The sequence below is a fragment of the Somniosus microcephalus genome, chromosome 32 (assembly GCF_052327205.1).
Source record: "Somniosus microcephalus isolate GS21.2 chromosome 32, FLI_Smic_1.0, whole genome shotgun sequence".
Classification (NCBI taxonomy): Eukaryota; Metazoa; Chordata; class Chondrichthyes; order Squaliformes; family Somniosidae; genus Somniosus; species Somniosus microcephalus.
Window position 1 is genome coordinate 33,314,098 of NC_141018.1, and position 19,088 is coordinate 33,333,185.

The 19,088-nt window shown below is 42.3% G+C and overlaps 1 protein-coding gene across 7 annotated transcripts in view; it reads right to left on the reverse strand.

The window, feature by feature from the left end:
• Positions 1 to 19,088, reverse strand: part of peak1 (pseudopodium-enriched atypical kinase 1) — a 135,215-nt gene that overhangs the window by 11,601 nt on the left and 104,526 nt on the right. For 4 of the 7 annotated variants that reach the window (XM_085972340.1, XM_085972342.1, XM_085972339.1 and 1 more), the window contains 4 exons: positions 16,522 to 16,569; positions 14,512 to 14,705; positions 10,731 to 10,805; positions 671 to 1,452 (listed from right to left, as the gene is read on the reverse strand). In XM_085972340.1, the coding sequence (XP_085828466.1) occupies positions 671 to 1,452; positions 10,731 to 10,805; positions 14,512 to 14,705; positions 16,522 to 16,569 (1,099 nt within the window). The remainder of the gene's footprint in view (positions 1 to 670; positions 1,453 to 10,730; positions 10,806 to 14,511; positions 14,706 to 16,521; positions 16,570 to 19,088) is intronic. The other 3 variants (XM_085972343.1, XM_085972344.1, XM_085972345.1) reach the window with 3 other exon arrangements.

Here is a 19,088-nt window from a genome sequence, read left to right on the forward strand (position 1 = left end):
ACCGGCAAAAATCAGGAGCCGTTTCGTTAGGTTTTTTTTCTTTTCGTTGCTTTTTTTTTTCCACCAGTCAGGCTTTGCAAGGTCTCGCTGAAGCTGTTGCTAAGCTACAGAGACGCTTACAAGGTACGGCCGACTGCAACAGGGTTTGTTGCCAGATACGGAGCTCAAAAGCTTCCGTATGTTTCAACATTAGCGCTGGTTTGTCCGGCAGTTTTGATGGGACGGCAACAGCTCGGTCCCGTCGGTGCCGGATAGCACAAAGTTTCCTGTAGCTATAAACAACATCTCCCCGCCAGAAAAAAGTGCAAACTGTTTCTTTGGACACCGTCTAAATGGTGATTATTTGTGTGCGAGTATCGACAGCACCTGGCTGTTAGTACATAGAATTAACAGCACAGAAACAGGCCATTCGGCCCAACTGGTCCATGCTGGTGTTTATGCTCCACACGAGCCTCCTCCCACCCCTCTTCATCTCACCCCATCAACATATCCTTCTATTCCTTTCTCCCTCCTGTGTTTATCCAGCTTCCCCTCAATGAATCCATGCTATGCGCCTCAATTACTACAGTGATTCTGTCCAGTTTCCACAAAAACTGCCTTGGCTATGGTTTTTCGTGATGACCAAATTTTGGTACGCTAAAAAATGGTGAGAATCATTCTGAGCGCTTACCTTGATTGCATATTGGTTATAGAGGTCCTTAGCATAGGATGCTGTGTAGTAAACGGCATCACCTGCCTCACAGCAAGGTTTATCGCTCGTCAGTCTGAAGTCTGACCAGTTGTCCAGTCCAAAGCGAAGCTGGTTCTTTTGGCCCTCCATGAATTTGTCCTCACATTTAGCTGCCAGTTTCCGCAGCGAGTCTGTATGGAGATTTCGAATCTTTATCACCACCTCCTCTTTGTTCTCAATCCCTTTGTACAGTGCGTGCCTTTGTGGCTTTTGTATGCTTTTACCGGGTCTCTGAGGAAAACGATTCTTCTCGGATAGTGAATCCAAGCTATTTGAGCACCTTTCCTTACTGCTGCTCATGGCAAGGCTGCAGGTACTGTTGGCCATTGATGAAATGCTGGCCTTTGTCACTGACTTGCCCACTGCTCTGTCCAGTGAATCTCCCGACTCATTGTCACATATTCTGGCATCTGAGCTAAGTGAGGAACAAGCACTTGATGCATCCCAGTTTGCGTCCCCAGGATACTCTACATCATACAGTGGGTTTGCCAAGTTAACATTGTGCCCAGAATTTCTCACTTCTATCATTTTGTGGACATAGTCCTTTGATGCTGGATCAGTGTTTGCTCGGATTATGGTCTTTTTTGGAAGAGGGGGTGGTGTTGGCTGACTCTCGGACATGGTTTCCTGTTCTGTGGATCCCGAAAATGCAATGGCATCATCTGAAGCTCCTTTCACTTGTCTTGGCTGCTTCAGGGGTATCATGTTGGCCCGCGATTGCCCTATACAATCACATAAAAAAAGCTTTAGAATCATAGTACTGTTCGACAACATATGCACTTTACTGAACAACTGCACAGTTTTTAATAAAAACACACTTTGGATTGAACATGGCTTCTGAACACTAACTTCCGATACCGGTGAAAATGTATTTCTCAGTGTTCAATATAAATTTTGGAATTTCATAGATCAATTTAAGCGTTTAGCTTTCAGGCCATAAGAGGATTGCGAACCAGCACTTCTGATCAGTAAAGCACGATGAACATAATTGCAGTGCACTGGAGCCATAGTGCAGTCACAGTTCATTAACTGCAGCAGGCGGTTAAGAAGGCAAATGGTATGTTGGCCTTCATAGCGAGAGGGTTCGAGTACGGGAGCAAGGATGTCTTGCTGCAGTTGTACAGGGCCTTGGTGAGACCACACCTTCAGTATTGTGTGCAGTTTTGGTCGCCTTATCTGAGGAAGGATGTTCTTGCCATGGAGGGAGTGCAGCAAAGATTCACCAGACTGATACCTGGGATGGCAGGAATGACGTATGAGGAGAGATTGGATCGACTAGGCTTATAGTCGCTAGAGTTTAGAAGAATGAGAGGGGATCTCATTGAAACTTATAAAATTCTAACAGGACTAGACAGACTAGATGCAGGAAGGATGTTCCCGATGGTGGGGGAGTCCAGAACCAGGGGTCACAGTCTAAGGATAAGGGGTAAGCCATTTAGGATTGAGATGAGGAGGAATTTCTTCACCCAGAAAGTGGTGAACCTGTGGAATTCTCTACCACAGAAGGCAGTTGAGGCCAATTCATTAAATATATTCAAGAAGGAGTTGGATATATTTCTTAAGGCTAAAGGGATCAAGGGTATGGGGAGAAAGCAGGGACAGGGTACTGAGTTTGGATGATCAGCCATGATCTCATTAAATGGCGGAGCAGGCTCGAGGGGCCGAATGACCTACTCCTGCTCCTATCTTCTATGTTTCTATATTACCCTGCTATGAGTGTACGAAATCCTTTACATTTTAGATTTATAGTCTTACTGATCCATAAATTAGCACCAAGTGAGTGGCACCACTTACAGTGAAAAACTTTATACTAGCAGCTGTATACTGCTGTTAGACACAGCAACTACAGTCCACCGACACTTCAATTTCAGTGGGGCTTATTTGAATTTTTCCACCTTCTCTCTGTAGGTAGTTCCGCGAGCACCAGCGATCCTCTATGCAGTACAGAGGGTAGATTTTTTTTTTAACAAAATGAAATCAATGCATGCAGATATCAAGGCGGCAGCAAGATTGGTTTTAGACAGGGAGAACCAGTTTTGGTTACTGTTGTGATCACGGAGTTCAAGATTATTTGATTACATACCTGGCTGTGGAATGGAAATGGTTAGTCACGCAGCCAGTTAAAGAGTGGGTTATGTTGATTTTAATCATGGTATCAGGTATGAAGCAGGCATGGCCATAAAGAGATTTTAAAGAATGCTGAGAGTAGCAGTGGATCGGGGGGATGAAGAGCCAGGGAGGGCTGAGGGATTAAAGAGTTGTTGAAAGCAATAAGAATAATATACGTGCTCAGAAACACTGAAGCTCTGGGCAAACTTCCAAAGAAGACAGAAGCTTTACAAAGAAAAACTGAAAGTGCTTCAAGAAAACCGCTAACTCAAATGATTTTCATAAAAATCTTTCTGAAAAGCTACATTTATGAAATAGCCATCTGCATAGATGCTTCACTGTGCTTACATTTAATGTGATTGCATTTAATTGCCAAGCGTTTTTCACTGCATAGAATGTAGTTTTGAAGTCATGTTTCATCCTCCTGCAGAATATGAGTAACCCAACATACCTCTGCTCCAGTAACCAGTTAGTGGAGATTGGCATTCTCCTCAAATTCAACATTGCCACAGACAATAAAAAGGTCTTACCTGGTGCCAGTCTGCAGTAACACAAACATTGTTCTCACAGGCATTCCCAATTAGACAATTATACATGGCCAGCACATAGATGCAGCACACATTTTCTACACTGCAAACACAAAGATGTGACCGTGATACAACGTCACGATCGCCATCATATCGCAGGGCCCCGAGACAAACTATGGGACAATCCCATCCATAGAACAATTTCAGTGACACCTGCAATTTGTATTTTTAACAATTAAAACTTTGATAAAATCTGAACTCAGAGGACGTAACTTACCAGGAAAAAGTATCTGTCTAAATAAGTTGGATGATCTTTACAAAATATAACAGTCACTGATAATGACAAAAATTGAATAGGCTTTAAAAGGGGTCTCTCATCAACAGCCACCTCAACCCTACAAAGTTCGGAACCCTTCTGTGGCAGACTTGGTAATCTGATCCTGAACCAGGCGGGTCTTCAGAACGACAGGGTATGGTTGATAATCAACTAGTCTGTCTCTTAATGGGACCTGGAGGTGTACACGGTCACTGAGAACTCAGATTCTTCCCACTCAGTTCCAGATAGTCCTTCTAGCAAGCAGTGTGGTCCCAGCTGGACAAGCAGTGAGATGCTTACAGTGCTCTATCCAGGCAAGATCCAGTTTTACCTGGTTAAACTCCATCAGTACCCCTGTGCAAATTCAGGGGTTCTCTAAACCTTGGCCCTGCCAACAGTAAGCTCTCTGGCATTGGGTAAGTGGGGTGTGCTCCTCTGGGAGACAGGTGTTCTCCGTAATGGACAAAACAGAAATTTCTACACGTGTGGCTTTCTCTTGGTTTGGATACTCAAACAACACCGACTGATCCAAGACAAACTTTCAATGGCAGGTTTAAAACAAGCCAATCAGTGTTATTACTGTGCTTGATTACCAATCCAACAGCTCATTTCAAAAACCTCAAAACATTTAATTGGCACTTGAGTCAATAATTCCATGTAGTGAACAGTCATCAAGATGTCAAAGCCATTTCCGAGCCGCACCCACTGGAATCACTGAGATACATCAAAAAAAAACTGCAGATTTAGCTCAACCAAGTAATTTCTGCCCAAACTTCAGGATTACTCCCCCTGCTGGGCCGGTTAGACAGATACAGATTAGGAAGCCCAATGAGCAGCTCAACACATGCTGCAGAAGGGCAGGTTTCAAATTCTTAGCCCACCGGGACAACTTCTGTGGAAGGATAGGTTTTTTACCATTGGGATGGCACCACCTAAATGAGAAGGCATATTTGTCATCAATCTTATCACTCATGAAGAAATGACTCATGAACTAACACTGGGCGGCCAGCTGGTGGCGGCGTCCAAGGAGTATAAATACTCGGGCGTGGGCCCAGCTTGCCCAGGACATTTTTGTAACCAGGAACTAGTGATGTAGCTAGAATCTCATGGTTGTGAAACAGTTGATTAAAACCTTGTTTTATACTCAACCAAGTGCTCAGTGAGTTTTCTTACATCAATATTCACCTTTACTGATTCAATTAGGAAGGATTTAAACTGGGAAAGCAGGGAAAGGGTAACAGTGTGAAGCAATTTTTAGAAACGAGTCATGTGAATACAGCATGGAGAGCAATGAATGAACTGAGATGTATTTACATGAATGTCTGGAGCAGAAGAAATAAAATGGGTGAGTTGGAAGTGATGGTAAATAGGGGCCTAATGGATACTGTCGACGTTACTAACGAGAATGAGTGGTGAACAAACCTGCAGGACTTGTGTGTGCTTCAGGAAAGGTAGGGAAGAAAAGAAAGGGTTGGAGTGACACTGTTTAATCAGGGAAAATGTGTATGTTGCTGAGAGGAAGGAACTGGGAATTGGCACAGTCTCTTTGGGTGGATCTAGAAGACAGTAAAGGGAAAAAGTTAGTAGTAGGAATATGTTACACGCCACCACAAAATAAAATTATGAGGATAGACGTACTGTTGTGGCAAGTCATAAGAAATATTAGTGCAGAGAGCTTATTTGTACTCAAGGGATTTTGATTTTCCCGATATAAACCAGGGCTAATCTGCATATATGTGGGAGATTATTGAAGTACTTAAACAGCTACTGAGGGAACCCAAAAGGGGAAAAGTAATATTGGATTTAGTCCTTACTAGCGAGGAGGGAGTGATAAGCAAGCTGAAGTAAGAGAACATTTGGAGTCTAGTGATCATAACTTTTTTAATTTAAGAAGCTTAAGAAATTGGATTTCTGGATATCAGACTTTGAAGGAATGAAATGCTGTATGAAAGAAATACATTTTTTTAACAGAATGAAGGAGGGAAAATTATGGTGTTTTAAGACAATATTATTTACGTTGCAGGAGCAGTTTATCCCAGAAACCAGTTGAGAATTGGATAGTAAAGCAGACAACGATGAAAAGGGAAGTCATGGAGTGTATACAGGATAAAGAAAGGGCATATAAAACTCTGAAATGCACAGAGAAGGAAAATGATAATGAGAAAAATCAAGCAGAGGCAGGCCAAGAAACTGATGAGATGGAAAAAGTGAAGAGAAGAACATAGCAGAAAATATAAAAGGTAATAGCAAAAGTACATCAGGAGCAAAAGAATGGTGGAGAGAAGTTGGTCCGTTTACCAGCGGCATTGTGAAGGTGGTGTTTGAAAACATGGATGTGACGAATTCCTAGATTATTATTGTGACTTTTTTTGAACGGGCAGTGGGGGAAGAGAAGAAAATGAGGTGCCCGAGTTGAGAGGGGAGTACAAGGGGGAGAGCTGGTTGAAAAGGAAGGCATAGTTTAGAAAGGAACGTTGGAAGTAAACAAGGCTCTGAGCTCTCGCAATTTCCATCCAAGGATGCGTGTGGATCTGGATGAAGAAACTGAAAATCCCCTGATATCTTTCAAAGTTCAGTAAAATCCCAAAGGTTTGGAAAGTAGCAAATATGATTCCCTTGTTTGAGAGGAGCAGGAATGAACTCTTAAATTTCAGACCTCAAACCCTCACCTCAACTAGGCAACTGAGATAGAATTGTGGAACAACCATCGAGTGGTGGGTTAGAAAGCCACAGCCAGTTTTAAAAAGGGACTGGAAAGGAGATACAGGGCTACTAGTTCCAGAATCACAGTAAGGAAACAGATGGTCCTTTTCCTGCCCAAATATATTTCTATGTTTTAAATTACATTTCTTGACAAAGATCCAAAAGGACAACTAGTCTACATCACTTGTATGGGCATTTCTGGTTAACAACCCAACAATTCAATCTACCACAGTTCTTTATTTCCTTTAGTCCACATGGTAGGAAAGCATGAGACAGCAGGAAAACCACTCAAGTGGATTGGAAATTGGTCAAACTGGAGAAAGCAAAGCATGGTGATAAATGAAGCTGCATCAACATGACAAGGGGTCAGCAGTGGGGTGCCACAGGGATCAGTGCTAGGGCCACGGGGATCAGTGCTAGGGCCACGGGGATCAGTGCTAGGGCCACTAGTGTTTACAGTGTACATAAAATGATTTGGAGCTAAGGACAGAAAACAAGCTAAGTTAACAGATGACGCCAAATTGTGATGGGGAATTGGCGGGCGGGGGGGGGGGGGGGGTTCCAACAATATCTAACAGATAAACCAAATACAAAGCGATCTGGCTACATTAGAAGTAAATGGGTATGATGTAATTGCCATTACAGAGACATGGTTGCAGGGTAACCAAAGCTGGGAACTGAATGTTCCAGGGTACTCAACATTTAGGAAGGACAGACAAAAAGGAAAAGGAGGTGGCGTAGCGCTGTTAATAAGGGATGAGGTCGGTACGGTAGAGATAAAAGGTCTTGGCTTGGCAGTTCGTGATGTAGAACTGGAATCAGTTTGGGTGGAGCTAAGAAACAGCAAAGGGCGGAAAACATTGGTGGGAGTTGTGTATAGGTCACCAAACAGTAATGGTAATGTAGGGCACAGTATCAATCAAGAAATTAGAAGTGCATGTAACAAGGGCAATACAGTAATCATGGGGGACTTTAATCTACATATTGACTGGGCAAATCAAATTACCACTAATGGTGTGGAAGACAAATTCTTGGAATGCATGCGAGATGGTTTCCTGGATCAGTATGTGGAGGAACCAACCAGGGAACAGGCTATTCTGGATCTGATACTGTATAATGAGAAAGGGCTAATCAATATTCTTGTGGTAAAGGGGCCTTTAGGGACAAGTGATCATAATATGATTGAATTTTACATTAAGTTTGTGAGTGATGTAGTCCAATCTGAAACTAAGGTCTTCAATCTAAACAGAGGAAACTACAAGGGTATGAGGGACAAGTTGGCCATGGTAGATTGGGAGACTACACTAAAAGGTATGAAGGTGGACATACAATGGCTAACATTCAAGGAAATAATGCATAATTTGCAACAAACATATATTCTTCTAGGGCATAAAAACCCAAAAGGAAAAGTGATCCAACCATGGCTAACAAAAGAAATTAAAGCTAGTATTAAGTCAAAGGAGGAAGCTTATAAAGTTACCAGAAAAAGCGGTCAGCCCGAGGATTGGGATCTTTTTAGAAATCAGCAAAGGGGGACCAAGAAATTGATAAAGAAAGGGAAAATGGAATATGAGCACAAACCAGCGAAAAATATAAAAACAGATTCTAAAAGCTTCTATAGGTATGTGAAAAGGAAAAGACTGGCGAAGGTAAATGTAGGTTCTTTACAGTCAGAGACGGGAGAATTTATAATGGGGAATGAGGAAATGGCAGAGAAATTAAATAAATACTTTGTTTCTGTCTTCATGGAGGAAGACACAAAAAACCTCCCAGAAATACGAGAAAACCAAGGGTGTGGCGAGAATGAGGAACTTAAAGAAATTATTATTAGTAAAAAAAACAATACTAGCAAAATTAATGGGACTAAAAGTCAATATATCTCAAGGACCAGATGACCTACATCCTAGGGTTTTGAAAGAGGTGGCCATTGGAATAGTGGACGCATTGGTTGTCATCTTCCAAAATTCTATAGATTCTGGAACGGTTCCTGCAGATTGGAGGATAGCAAATGTAACCCCGCAATTTAAGAAGGGAGAGAGAAAATGGGGAACTACAGACCTGTTAGCCTCACATCAATAGTTGGGAAAATGCTGGAATCTATTATAAAGGATGCAATAACTGGGCACTTAGAAACTAATAGTAAGATTGGGCAGAGTCAACATGGATTTATGAAAGGGAAATCCTGTTTCACCAAACCTATTGGAGTTCTTTGAGGATGTAACTAGTGGAGTAGACAAAGGGGAACCAGTAGATGTGGTGTATCTGGATTTTCAGAAGGCCTTCGATAAGGTCCCACACAAGAGGTTGGTGAACAAAATTAGGGCACATGGAATTGGGGGTAATACACTAGCATGGATTGAGAATTGGTTAACAGACAGAAAACAAAGAGTAGGGATAAACGGGTCTTTTTCAGGATGGCAGGCTGTGACTAGTGGGGTACTGCAAGGATCGGTGCTTGGGCCCCAGCTATTCACAATCTATATCAATGATTTGGATGAGGGGACTAAATGTAACATTTCCAAATTTGTTGATGACTCAAAGCTAGGTGGCAGTGTCAGTTGCAAAGAGGATGTGAAGAGGCTTCAAGGGGATCTCAACAGGCTCAGTGAGTGGGCAAGAACATGGCAGATGGAATATAATGTGGATAAATGTGAAGTTATCCACTTTGGTAGAAAAAACAGAAAGGCAGAGTATTTCCTAAATAGTGAAAGATTGGGGAATGCAGATGCTCAAAGGGACCTGGGTGTCCTTGTACATGAGTCACTGAAAGTGAATGTGCAGGTGCAGCAAGTCATTAGGAAGGCAAATGGTATGCTGGCCTTCATTACAAGAGGATTTGAGTACAGGAGTAAAGAAGTCTTACTCCAATTATATAGGGCCTTGGTGAGACCACACCTGGAGTACTGTGTACAATTTTGGTCTCCTTACCTAAGGAAAGATATACTTGCCATAGAGGGAGTGCAACAAAGGTTCACGAGATTGATTCCTGGGATGGCGGGACTGTCATATGAGAAGAAATTGAGTAAACTAGGCCTGTATTCTCTTGAATTCAGAAGAATGAGAGGGGATCTCATTGAAGCATACAAAATTATTACAGGGCTTGATAGGATGGATGCTAAGAGAATGTTTCCCTTAGCTGGGGAATCTAGAACCAGTGGCCACAGCCTCAAGATAAAGGGTAGGCCATTCTGGACTGAGATGAGGAGAAATTTCTTCACACAGAGGGTGGTGAATCTTTGGAATTCTCTACCCCAGAGGGCTGTAGAGGCTCAGTCATTGGGTATATTCGAAACAGAAGTCGATAGATTTCTGACTAGTAAGGGCATCAAGGGATATGGCGATAGGGCCGGTGAATGGAGTTGAGGCAGAAGATCAGCCATGATCTCATTGAATGGCGGAGCAAGCTCGAAGGGCCGAATGGCCGACTCCTGCTCATATGTTATGTTCTTATGTTAGGAAGATGAGTGGCAAATGGCATTTAATGTGGGCAAATGCAGGTAATGAGACTAGGGAGGGCAAATTAACAGTAGAATTAAAAAATAAAGGCCTGAGGACACAGGACATAATACAGGCGAGGGATCTGGGGGTACAGGCAGATAATTGATTTAACCTGACAGTGCAGTGTGTGGCAGCTATACTTAGTTTAAGGCATCTGAGCCAAGAGGAAAGGTTGAAGAACCTGGGATCACTTACTCTGGAGAAAAGATGGCTTGCGGGAGATATTCCAAGTATTTACGATTCTTAAGGGAATTGATAAATGGAACCCAATAATCTGTTTGAGATTCCCACAGATTCGAGAACCAGGGGCACAGCCTCATGCTTAGGAAAGAGAAAGTGCACAGGCAGTTTAGGTTACTATATGTAGAGGATAGGGTACTTTTGGACAGGACCACTCAAGGAAGAGGTGGAGACAGATAAGGTGGACCCATTTAAGAGAGGATTGGATAGATATTTGAGAGATGGTCAACTGATAGGTATTAGGCTTTTGGAACTGGCCAAATAGAATACAGTGTCTTTTCTGGTCTTGCACCTTCCTATGTTTACTCTATGGTCAGTTTGCTGTTCCACTCTTCTGGACATTTTAGTGAGAAAAAAAAACTACAATAGTGAATTGTCTGTATTACAAAAAACTGATTTCCAATTCTTCTCTCCACGCATGTGCTATTTCATGATTGATACAACATCCATGTTTCCAGATGCTACCAATTATGCTCTGTAACCGAAGACATGCATGCACCATGCTTTAGATGTTCCCTCCCTCCCTCGACAGAATAGAAACTCACTATGCAGAGCAAGGGTTCTCAGAATGAAGCCCGGGGCCACTTACAGCCCACCTCCTCCTCACCTGTGGCCCTCAGCAGAGGCGTTGCTCCATCTGTCTCTGGGCCTCCATCCACAGCCCGCCAGCTCTGGGATTTTGCTGGAGCCAGGATTACATACATATAAAGAGAGAGAAAAATAGAGGAGAGAGAAAGAGAGAGAGCAAGATTGGGATTGTGACCCTTAACAAAAAAGTTAGTAACTCTGATGTACAAATTACTGCACAGTTACATCTTACCACTCAGCACTGCCGCCTTCTGCACCAGTGCATCACAAGAAACATTTTTATTTTTAAATCCTGACCTGAGCAATAATCATAGAATGAACATTCATGACGCAATAGTTTGAATGCTGTTCATTTGAGAGAAGCGCTTTGTGATGGGGCTACGGCATTGGTGCAAGTCATGGTGCATCAGTATTTGGTCAAACAGTGTATTACTAGAAGTGAATTTTTGACAAAAAATCTCGAGTAAAAAATATTTGATAGCTGACTGTAGGAATCATTCAAAAAGCAGGGAAAATTTCATTTGTCACCATGGAAAAAATGCCAAAAATCTCAGGTTTATTGCAGGACAAACTGAGAAGCTCGCACCAGGAACGAGTGTAACTAGCTATTATTCTGGAATTAATTTATATGTATGCAGACCAACTCCTGATGGACTCTTGGTGTGACGTACCATTTGCATCATTTAGTGCGATGTTTCTGAAAGAGTCAGTGAAAATGCTAGCTTCTGCCTGGTATGTCTGCAGAGGCCACTGCATGCTGGGCACCACCTAGCATGTGATTAATTGCGTAAATCCACCGTCTCCATTCAAGCTGTTCTATAATGGACATACCATCAACATCTCATTGGCCAGGGATGTGCGTCACAGGAGCAGTTTGAGCGGGAATGAGGCGCTACATCATCAATCACGTGCGTGGTAATGTGTGGCGATCGATGAGTGGGCAGTCCAAATGGCAACAGAATCCAGTTGGATTCTTTCTGGCCTTTTTGGCTCAGTCCACACTAAACAGTACAATCACCCACTGAGCTATCAAGGTGGTTTCAAATATGCTTGCCACTTGCAGAAAGAACCCAGTGCTTATGAGAAAAGTATTCTTAACATTTTTTCAACTCAGTTTAGCAATTTAAAGAAGGTGACATTGCCTGTTACAGGCCTGAATGAGATATATAGACAATTATGAGTGTGCCCATTTTGAAAATGAACAGGGTCAGTAGAAATCAACAGAGAAATTTGGTATGTTTTGTGAAGAACAGTAACATTTTCTGATAGAAAATCTATTTTCCCACAATTGATAAGAAAATCAATGAACAGCAACAATTTGTAAATATTTGTAATTGTGGAGATAGGCAGGGTTAGGCTGTAGAGGGGTTTGAAGACAAGAATGAAGATTTTAAATTCAATGTGTTGGGTGACAGGGAGCCCATGTCGGTCAGCGAGGACCGGGGTGAAATTAAACATTATTTCACAAACCATCATGATTACACATTCATTCAAGATAGCAATTGGATTAAAATGGGTCTTTTATTCAATCTATCACACATCTATAACACAGCTTTTATGTCATAAGGGTCTCTATGCATTTTACTGCCATTTTTCACTGGCAATCTTAGTGCACAGATGCTGTCAAAACAGTGACCATTTTGTCTGAATGACTATGTAACAGAAACAGCCATCAGTAAGTCCAAATACAGGAAACTTTGGTTTATCCGGAGGTTAACTGTCCGGAATGCTCGATCCACCGGCAAAAATCAGGAGCCGTTTCGTTAGGTTTTTTTTCTTTTCGTTGCCTTTTTTTCACCAGTCAGGCTCTGCAAGGTCTCGCTGAAGCTGTTGCTAAGCTACAGAGACGCTTGCAAGGTACGGCCGACTGTTTAGAAGCTAACAGGGTTTGTTGCCAGATACGGAGCTCAAAATCTCCGTATGTTTCAACATTAGCGCTGGTTTGTCCGGCAGTTTTGATGGGACAGCAACAGCTCGGTCCCGTCGGTGCCGGATAGCACAAAGTTTCCTGTATCAACATCTCAATGTGGTAGTGGTCATTTTGAGTTTGGTGGGTTAGTAGGAAAAGAAATTAAGATGCAGTCAAACAATTTCAAAACAGTAAGTGTGATCTTATTTGAAAGCTTAAGACTTGTTGATTTCAACTAGTAATTACCCTCTTTGGGAAGGAAGTGACAAATGGGATTTCTGTGGTATCAAGTCGGCTCCAAAATGACATGCCTGCCAATGGAAGGTTGGAACGGAGTCAATCTTCCGTGGTAGGCACAATAATCGGATACCTGAGCCAGGCAGGTCCACAGGGAACTGTTGACGATTGACCAGTCAGCATGGCGCGCTAATAGAGACCAGGAGGGCTAAACCTGTCACAGAGGGCGGATATGTTTCTCACTTGGCTGCAGATAACCCTAAACGTTCCAACAGGTAGGATTGTCCTGGTTGGCAAAGCAGTAGGACTCTTACCAGTGTTCCGTGCAGTTTTAACTTGATGAACTCCAGTAAACTCAGGGTCCTTAAGTCTCGGCTCTGGCCAATTTACGCCTAAACTCTCTGGACTTAGATAAGTGGGGAGTCCCCCTATGGGGCAAGAGTGTGCGCTCCATCAGATAAACAGAAACTCTGCCTCTGTGGCTTTCTCAACAGCTGGGTTTGGAGAAGTTTGAGCACGGTTATAGATTTCGGTGGATATCAGATACCCATCTGATCAGAGAAATCACGTTGAAATATGCAGTAGTCACAGGCACTGTTCCCTTTAAGCTGCGCAGCGCTCTGGAGGTCCCGCGCAGCCAGCTCACCGGCTTTTAAATGGAAAAGCCGCGCATGCGCAGAAATTTGAATGGACCGCGCTGCCCAAAAGAAAATTAGAGGGAACATTGGTCACGGGGGGTCCATGCTTGCAGATTTCTACAGTCCTCATTGTAGGATAATTACTAAATTTGGTAAAGATGTGAAGTGTTTCTATGTTATTTACATAAATTTGTGTAGCTTGACAAAAAAAAATCGTCTTTTAATCTCGGAAAGTCAGTTGCTTGAAAGGCACATTTTGAATGATTTTGTAAAAGTTAGCATTTCACAATACACAGGAAGAGAGAGAAGAAAGAATTTGTAAGCATGTGCTGTGTCTGTACTCGTTCGCGTTTTTGGTTAAGAATCAAATTTTGTTTAAACGCATAATTCTTAAACAAAAGACAGCCTCCATAGCCTGCAAGTCAGATACTGATTATTTAGCACAGTTCTAAAAACTGGAACACGATGAATGAACACCGAATCTGAAACAATGAAGGTGTTCCTACTGTAGCAGTTAACGTGTTAAAAAGTGCACATTCCTGCCATATCACCCATAGCCTTTCTTTCCTCACCCAGTCTCTCTACTTTGGGTTGTTGAACAACATTTTCTGAAGTAGTATATTCACAAAGTTAAAAATATTACGATCCTACCTTTAATTAAACACAGAAGTCGTCGAGCAAGGGGATTGTGAGAGCTGCCGTCATGCTGGCCCTTTTTACACGGTACAGCATTTGATAGGGCGTTTAAGCTTTAATCTAATCTCTTCCTGCTTGCTCTACCTAAACAGGATTGCCCACATTACAGCTGCATTCCTCACTCTGTAACCTACAATACTCACTGGCAGCCAGCAGGGACACTCGCATCAATTAAACATTTTCCTTACACGTACGTAGCTAACAGTCTGAGGCTCGACTCTTAAAATTTTTAAGGTTTTGAAGTTACAATAAGCTGAGAGAAAGGAGAAACCAAGTCCTCTTCCCCCCACCTTGCTCCCCCAACTGCTGTAGTCTCTTACCCAAATTACTGTAAGTCGCGCTGCTGATACTATCGTCAGCAGACTCGCTGCCTGTGTCTCTTTCGTCCTGAGATCCTGCGGTGGCCAGTATCAAAGTCATCGCGCCAGGTGTCTCTTGGCTCGCTGAGGATGACCTTTGAACTTCTGATACTTGTGGTGGCATGTCTTCAACGGTCATCTCACCCGGAAGGTTGCTTGAATGAAAAAAAAATTCTCGTCAGGGTTCATAATGCATTAAACATTCACATATAATTCTTGGCCTAATAAAACTGGGGCATTTATACTTAACGCTGCACTCCAAAAATATTCCTTAATGTAACTCAAGAATGCTTGAAAAAAAAAATATGCACAACTTGGGAACAGTTATGCAGAGTATATGTTGAAACTTATTAAGTAAAGACTTGCAAGAACTTGTTAGTTCAAGGATCCCTGGGCGATTTTAGCTTCATTTTACAGTGTCTTCAATTAATCTTGTTCCAAGGCAAGATCTGGTAAACCAGGTTTCTTTAATGTTTGTGCGTTTACCCTTATATAGCTGTAGAGAGAGTAAGTCCGAATTTGAAATCCATAATTCATTGCAATTTCTACAGGGCGCCATACCGCAACAAAGATTTATGCTTAACTAAAGTGTGTCCCAATTGATAATCGTGAAAAACCTTTGGTGTTTACACTGCATCTGGTCAAAGTGCCAAGTGAAATCTACAACATTTTAAATTAAAATTCTCAACATACTCTTAAGTGCTGAAAAACACTTTTTAAAGCTCATTCCCGAGGCAGTTTATCCCCCTTTTTTTTCAGCTACTCATTTAGGAATCTATTTGAAATTGTTTTAGTGCAAATTGAATTACAACTTCCAAGTTTCAAGTCAGCATTACTACCGCATAAGTCTGTCACTGTACTATGCATCTCACTGCCTTAAAACAGATAGGCAGAAGTTTCAACTGTTAACTTACCTACTCAAGTCACTCACACAACTCCCCATTGAAACAAGTGTTTTTGAATTTGCTTCTCAACTTCATAAACATGTTTTGAAAGCTTCTGATTAACTTGCAGAGCTTTAAAGCTCTAACACACAGTGATATCATCAGCCAGACCTTCCTACCTGGGGCTTAGTCTTGACAATCTGCCAGCATTATCTACCTATAGTATTTTAGTCACTAACTGAGTCAGATTTATTAACACTTACAGAGCTGCGGCACTCAACTTAATTTCAGCGACTCTCATTCAGTACAGTTGGAGAATAAAATAAAGGCAAGAAGTTCATGCCTCACGAGGAAGCTCAACTAATACTTTAAAATTTGAATGCATATTATGGAAATATTTTTCCAACTACAGTAGTAGTTCCTTGCTAACGTCCAGCATGTGCAAAAAAACAAATGTGCCATTAGTATAAAATAAATTGTATCAGAGTATCGAATGTCCTTTTCAATTTTCCCCAATAAGCAAATATTAAAGAACGTCTACAAAAAATGTAAATTTTCTTCTACTCCCTCCCTATTTTGTAAACTGTTTTCTTGCCTACTCGTGTCACTCTCCATTGCACTCGTCCTTTTCTCCCTCCCCCTACTACAATCTTCCCCAGTTGTCGGCTGGGGTATGAGAGAGAGAGAGAGAGAGAGAGAGAGAGAGAGAGAGAGAGAGAGAGAGAGAGAGAGAGAGAGAGAGAGAGAGAGAGAGAAAAGAGAGAGAGAGAGAGAGAGAGAAGAGGGGCAGGTACTTGTTCAATGGACTAGAACCAGTTGTTAAACACATGGGGTGATAGAGATTTCACATTTTGTTCCTTCTGGGGCAGAGTTGGGGAGGGTAGGTCAAGCACTTCACCTCTGCTATGTGCCTTTCCTGATGTCTCAGCAGAGGATAGGATGGGGCCAGTCTGTCAGATTCACAACTCCTGATCCGTTATCCAGTGGTCTCTCTTGGAAAGTACATGTGACATCCCCACGGTCAAATAGCTTGCCAATAGTCACTATCTAAACTCGTATATGAAGAATGGCCATTTTGGCCACGTACCTGACAGGGCCGTAACTCACAAGAAGATATCCCAAGAAGAGGCAGCACCTTTAGGAGGGGAAGGGAAACATTTGTGTGGCAAAATAACTTGGAAGCAAGAGACAAAATAAACCTTACCATGCAGTATCACAAATCTAACAAAAAGCAAACCTTCACCTTCCCGACACACTGATTACCCCATAAAAGGCACAAGTATTGCTGTAATATTTGTTCTGAAGAGTTCCTTGTGCTCTACAGTTCAAAAGTTCACAGCATACATTAGCCTGAGTGCATAATTAGGGCAAAATAGCCAAAGCAATAGAGACTGCCCAACAATGTTGTTGTAGCAGAAATAAAGAACCTACAGTGTTGGAAAGCTGCAAAGGATAGAACAAATGAACTTGCATTTATACAGCTTTTCACCACCTCCGGTCATCCCAAAGTGCTGCACAGCCAGTGAAGTACTTTTGTAGCCACTGTTTTAGGAAATGCGGCAGCTAATTTGCACAAAGCAAGGTCCCACAAACAACGAGATAAATGGCCAGATAATTTGTTTTAACAATGTTGGCTGAAGGATAAATATTGGCCAGGACACCAGGAATAACCCCCCCAGCTCTTCTTTTAATAGTTCCGTGGGATCTTTTACGTCCAGCTGAGGGGGCAGACGGGGCCTCGGTTTAACGTCTCATCCGAAAAACGGCACCTCCGACAGTGCCACACTCCCTCAGTCCTGCACTGGGAGTGTCAGCCTGGATTATGTGCTGATCTTTGGAGTGGGGCTTGAAACCACAACCTACTGACTCAAAGGAGAGAGTGAGCCACAGCTGACAACTATACAGTGTGTTTTATGAATATAGGAATCAGCATTAGATATGCTACACTTATTAACCTGTAACTTCTCAACCTACGTTGAAAGGTGTAACTTAGGTCAGTGCTAGGTGCAGGGTGACTATCTCTTAACCTGGCAGATCACCTGATTTTTGCATCTTCCATTTTGCTGCCACTTTTCTCAGCAGTCAGGACGTCCCAACTAAAACAGGGAAGTTGAGAAGTAGGGCATATATTGGGTAACAAAGAATTTGGACTAATAGTTGTTTGCCATTATCCATCAACAAAATTGACGTGAAGCACCCATTATGAGAATTAGTTTAATTTTGCAGCCTCTTGAAGGTCAATGAGTCATGATGAATGTGTTTACAGCTGATGGTTAACATATTAGTCACCTCTTCATTCAAATGCATATTGTGCTCCTCTTCGCTCAACTATTTCACAACATATAGAATAGGTTCATATTGATCATACATCAGCAATAGGAAGTCACACAGACAGAAAATAAACAGTATGTGCTTGAATGTATGTGGAGGTTTTTTTTTTGGATTTCAGAGGAATTAAAGGTGATAAGTTTGGAGTTATAATATGCAACCTGACAACTGAGAGGTTTGTTCCATTCAATTGGAAACATAAAATGAGCAGGTACTCATACACTTACTCTCAGGTTAAGCTGCTAAAACATATGAAAAACTGAACTGCCACATCCTTAGTTTGTCCCCATTCTACAATTTTTATTTTCCCACACCTGCAGCTGGAACCATCCACATCATGCCTCCAGTAATGTGTACTTAATACTGATTCATTCACGGTATCCTAGCGACATAAACAGTTACACAATGTAGATTTTCTGTATCACCTGATTATCAAACGCAACAAGACATGCAGATAAAAACACAAGGGGGTAGATTGTAACTCTTGGGGGCCGAATGCACCGGTTGTCCGGCCGTGACAGGAGCGAAGAGGTTGGATCTATTTCGAGGCCTGGGCCTCATTTAAACAGAACCGGCGAGCCACCCACCCCAAACAGGTGTCCTGATGCAGCTTTCCGCATTTGGGTTGGTGCAGTATTGGGTGGCCCACAGCAAGGTTAGTCCTGGGAATTGGCTTTGCTGTTACCAGGGGGAACTCGGGGTGCCAGTGGACCAGATTATTTCTGGGGCCCGGAGGAACACTCTTGATCAACAACAACTTGCATTTATATTGTCCTTTTAATGTTGTAAAATGTCCCAATGCGCTTCACAGGAAAAATAATTGACACCGAGCCACAAAGAAATATTAGGGCAGGTGACCAAAAGTTTGGTCAAAGTGGTTGGTTTTAAGGAGGAGAGAGAGGTAGAGAGGATGGTGAGGTTTAGGGAGGGAATTCCAGAGCTTAGGCAGCTGAAGGTATGGCATCAATGGTGGAGCGATAGAAATCAGGGATGTGCAAATAGCCAGAATTGGAGGAGCGTAGCGATCTCGGAGGGTCGTGGGCCTGGAGGAGGTTAGAGATTGGGAGGGGCAAGGCCATGGAGGGATTTGAAAACGAGGATGAGAATTTTAAAATCAAAGCAAGGGGGGAAAAAGAAAAAAGGAATGAACAGATTTTCAATTCAATGGAGCATAAAAGGATATGGATTCTGCCATTCCCATTAGTGTATATTTATGGTTGCATTGTGCAACCAATAAGACATTTATACAATAAACATCAGACAGGAAGCTCTACTTGCTATAAATATACTTTGCTTTTGAATCGTTTCCTCCACATTTACCAGCAA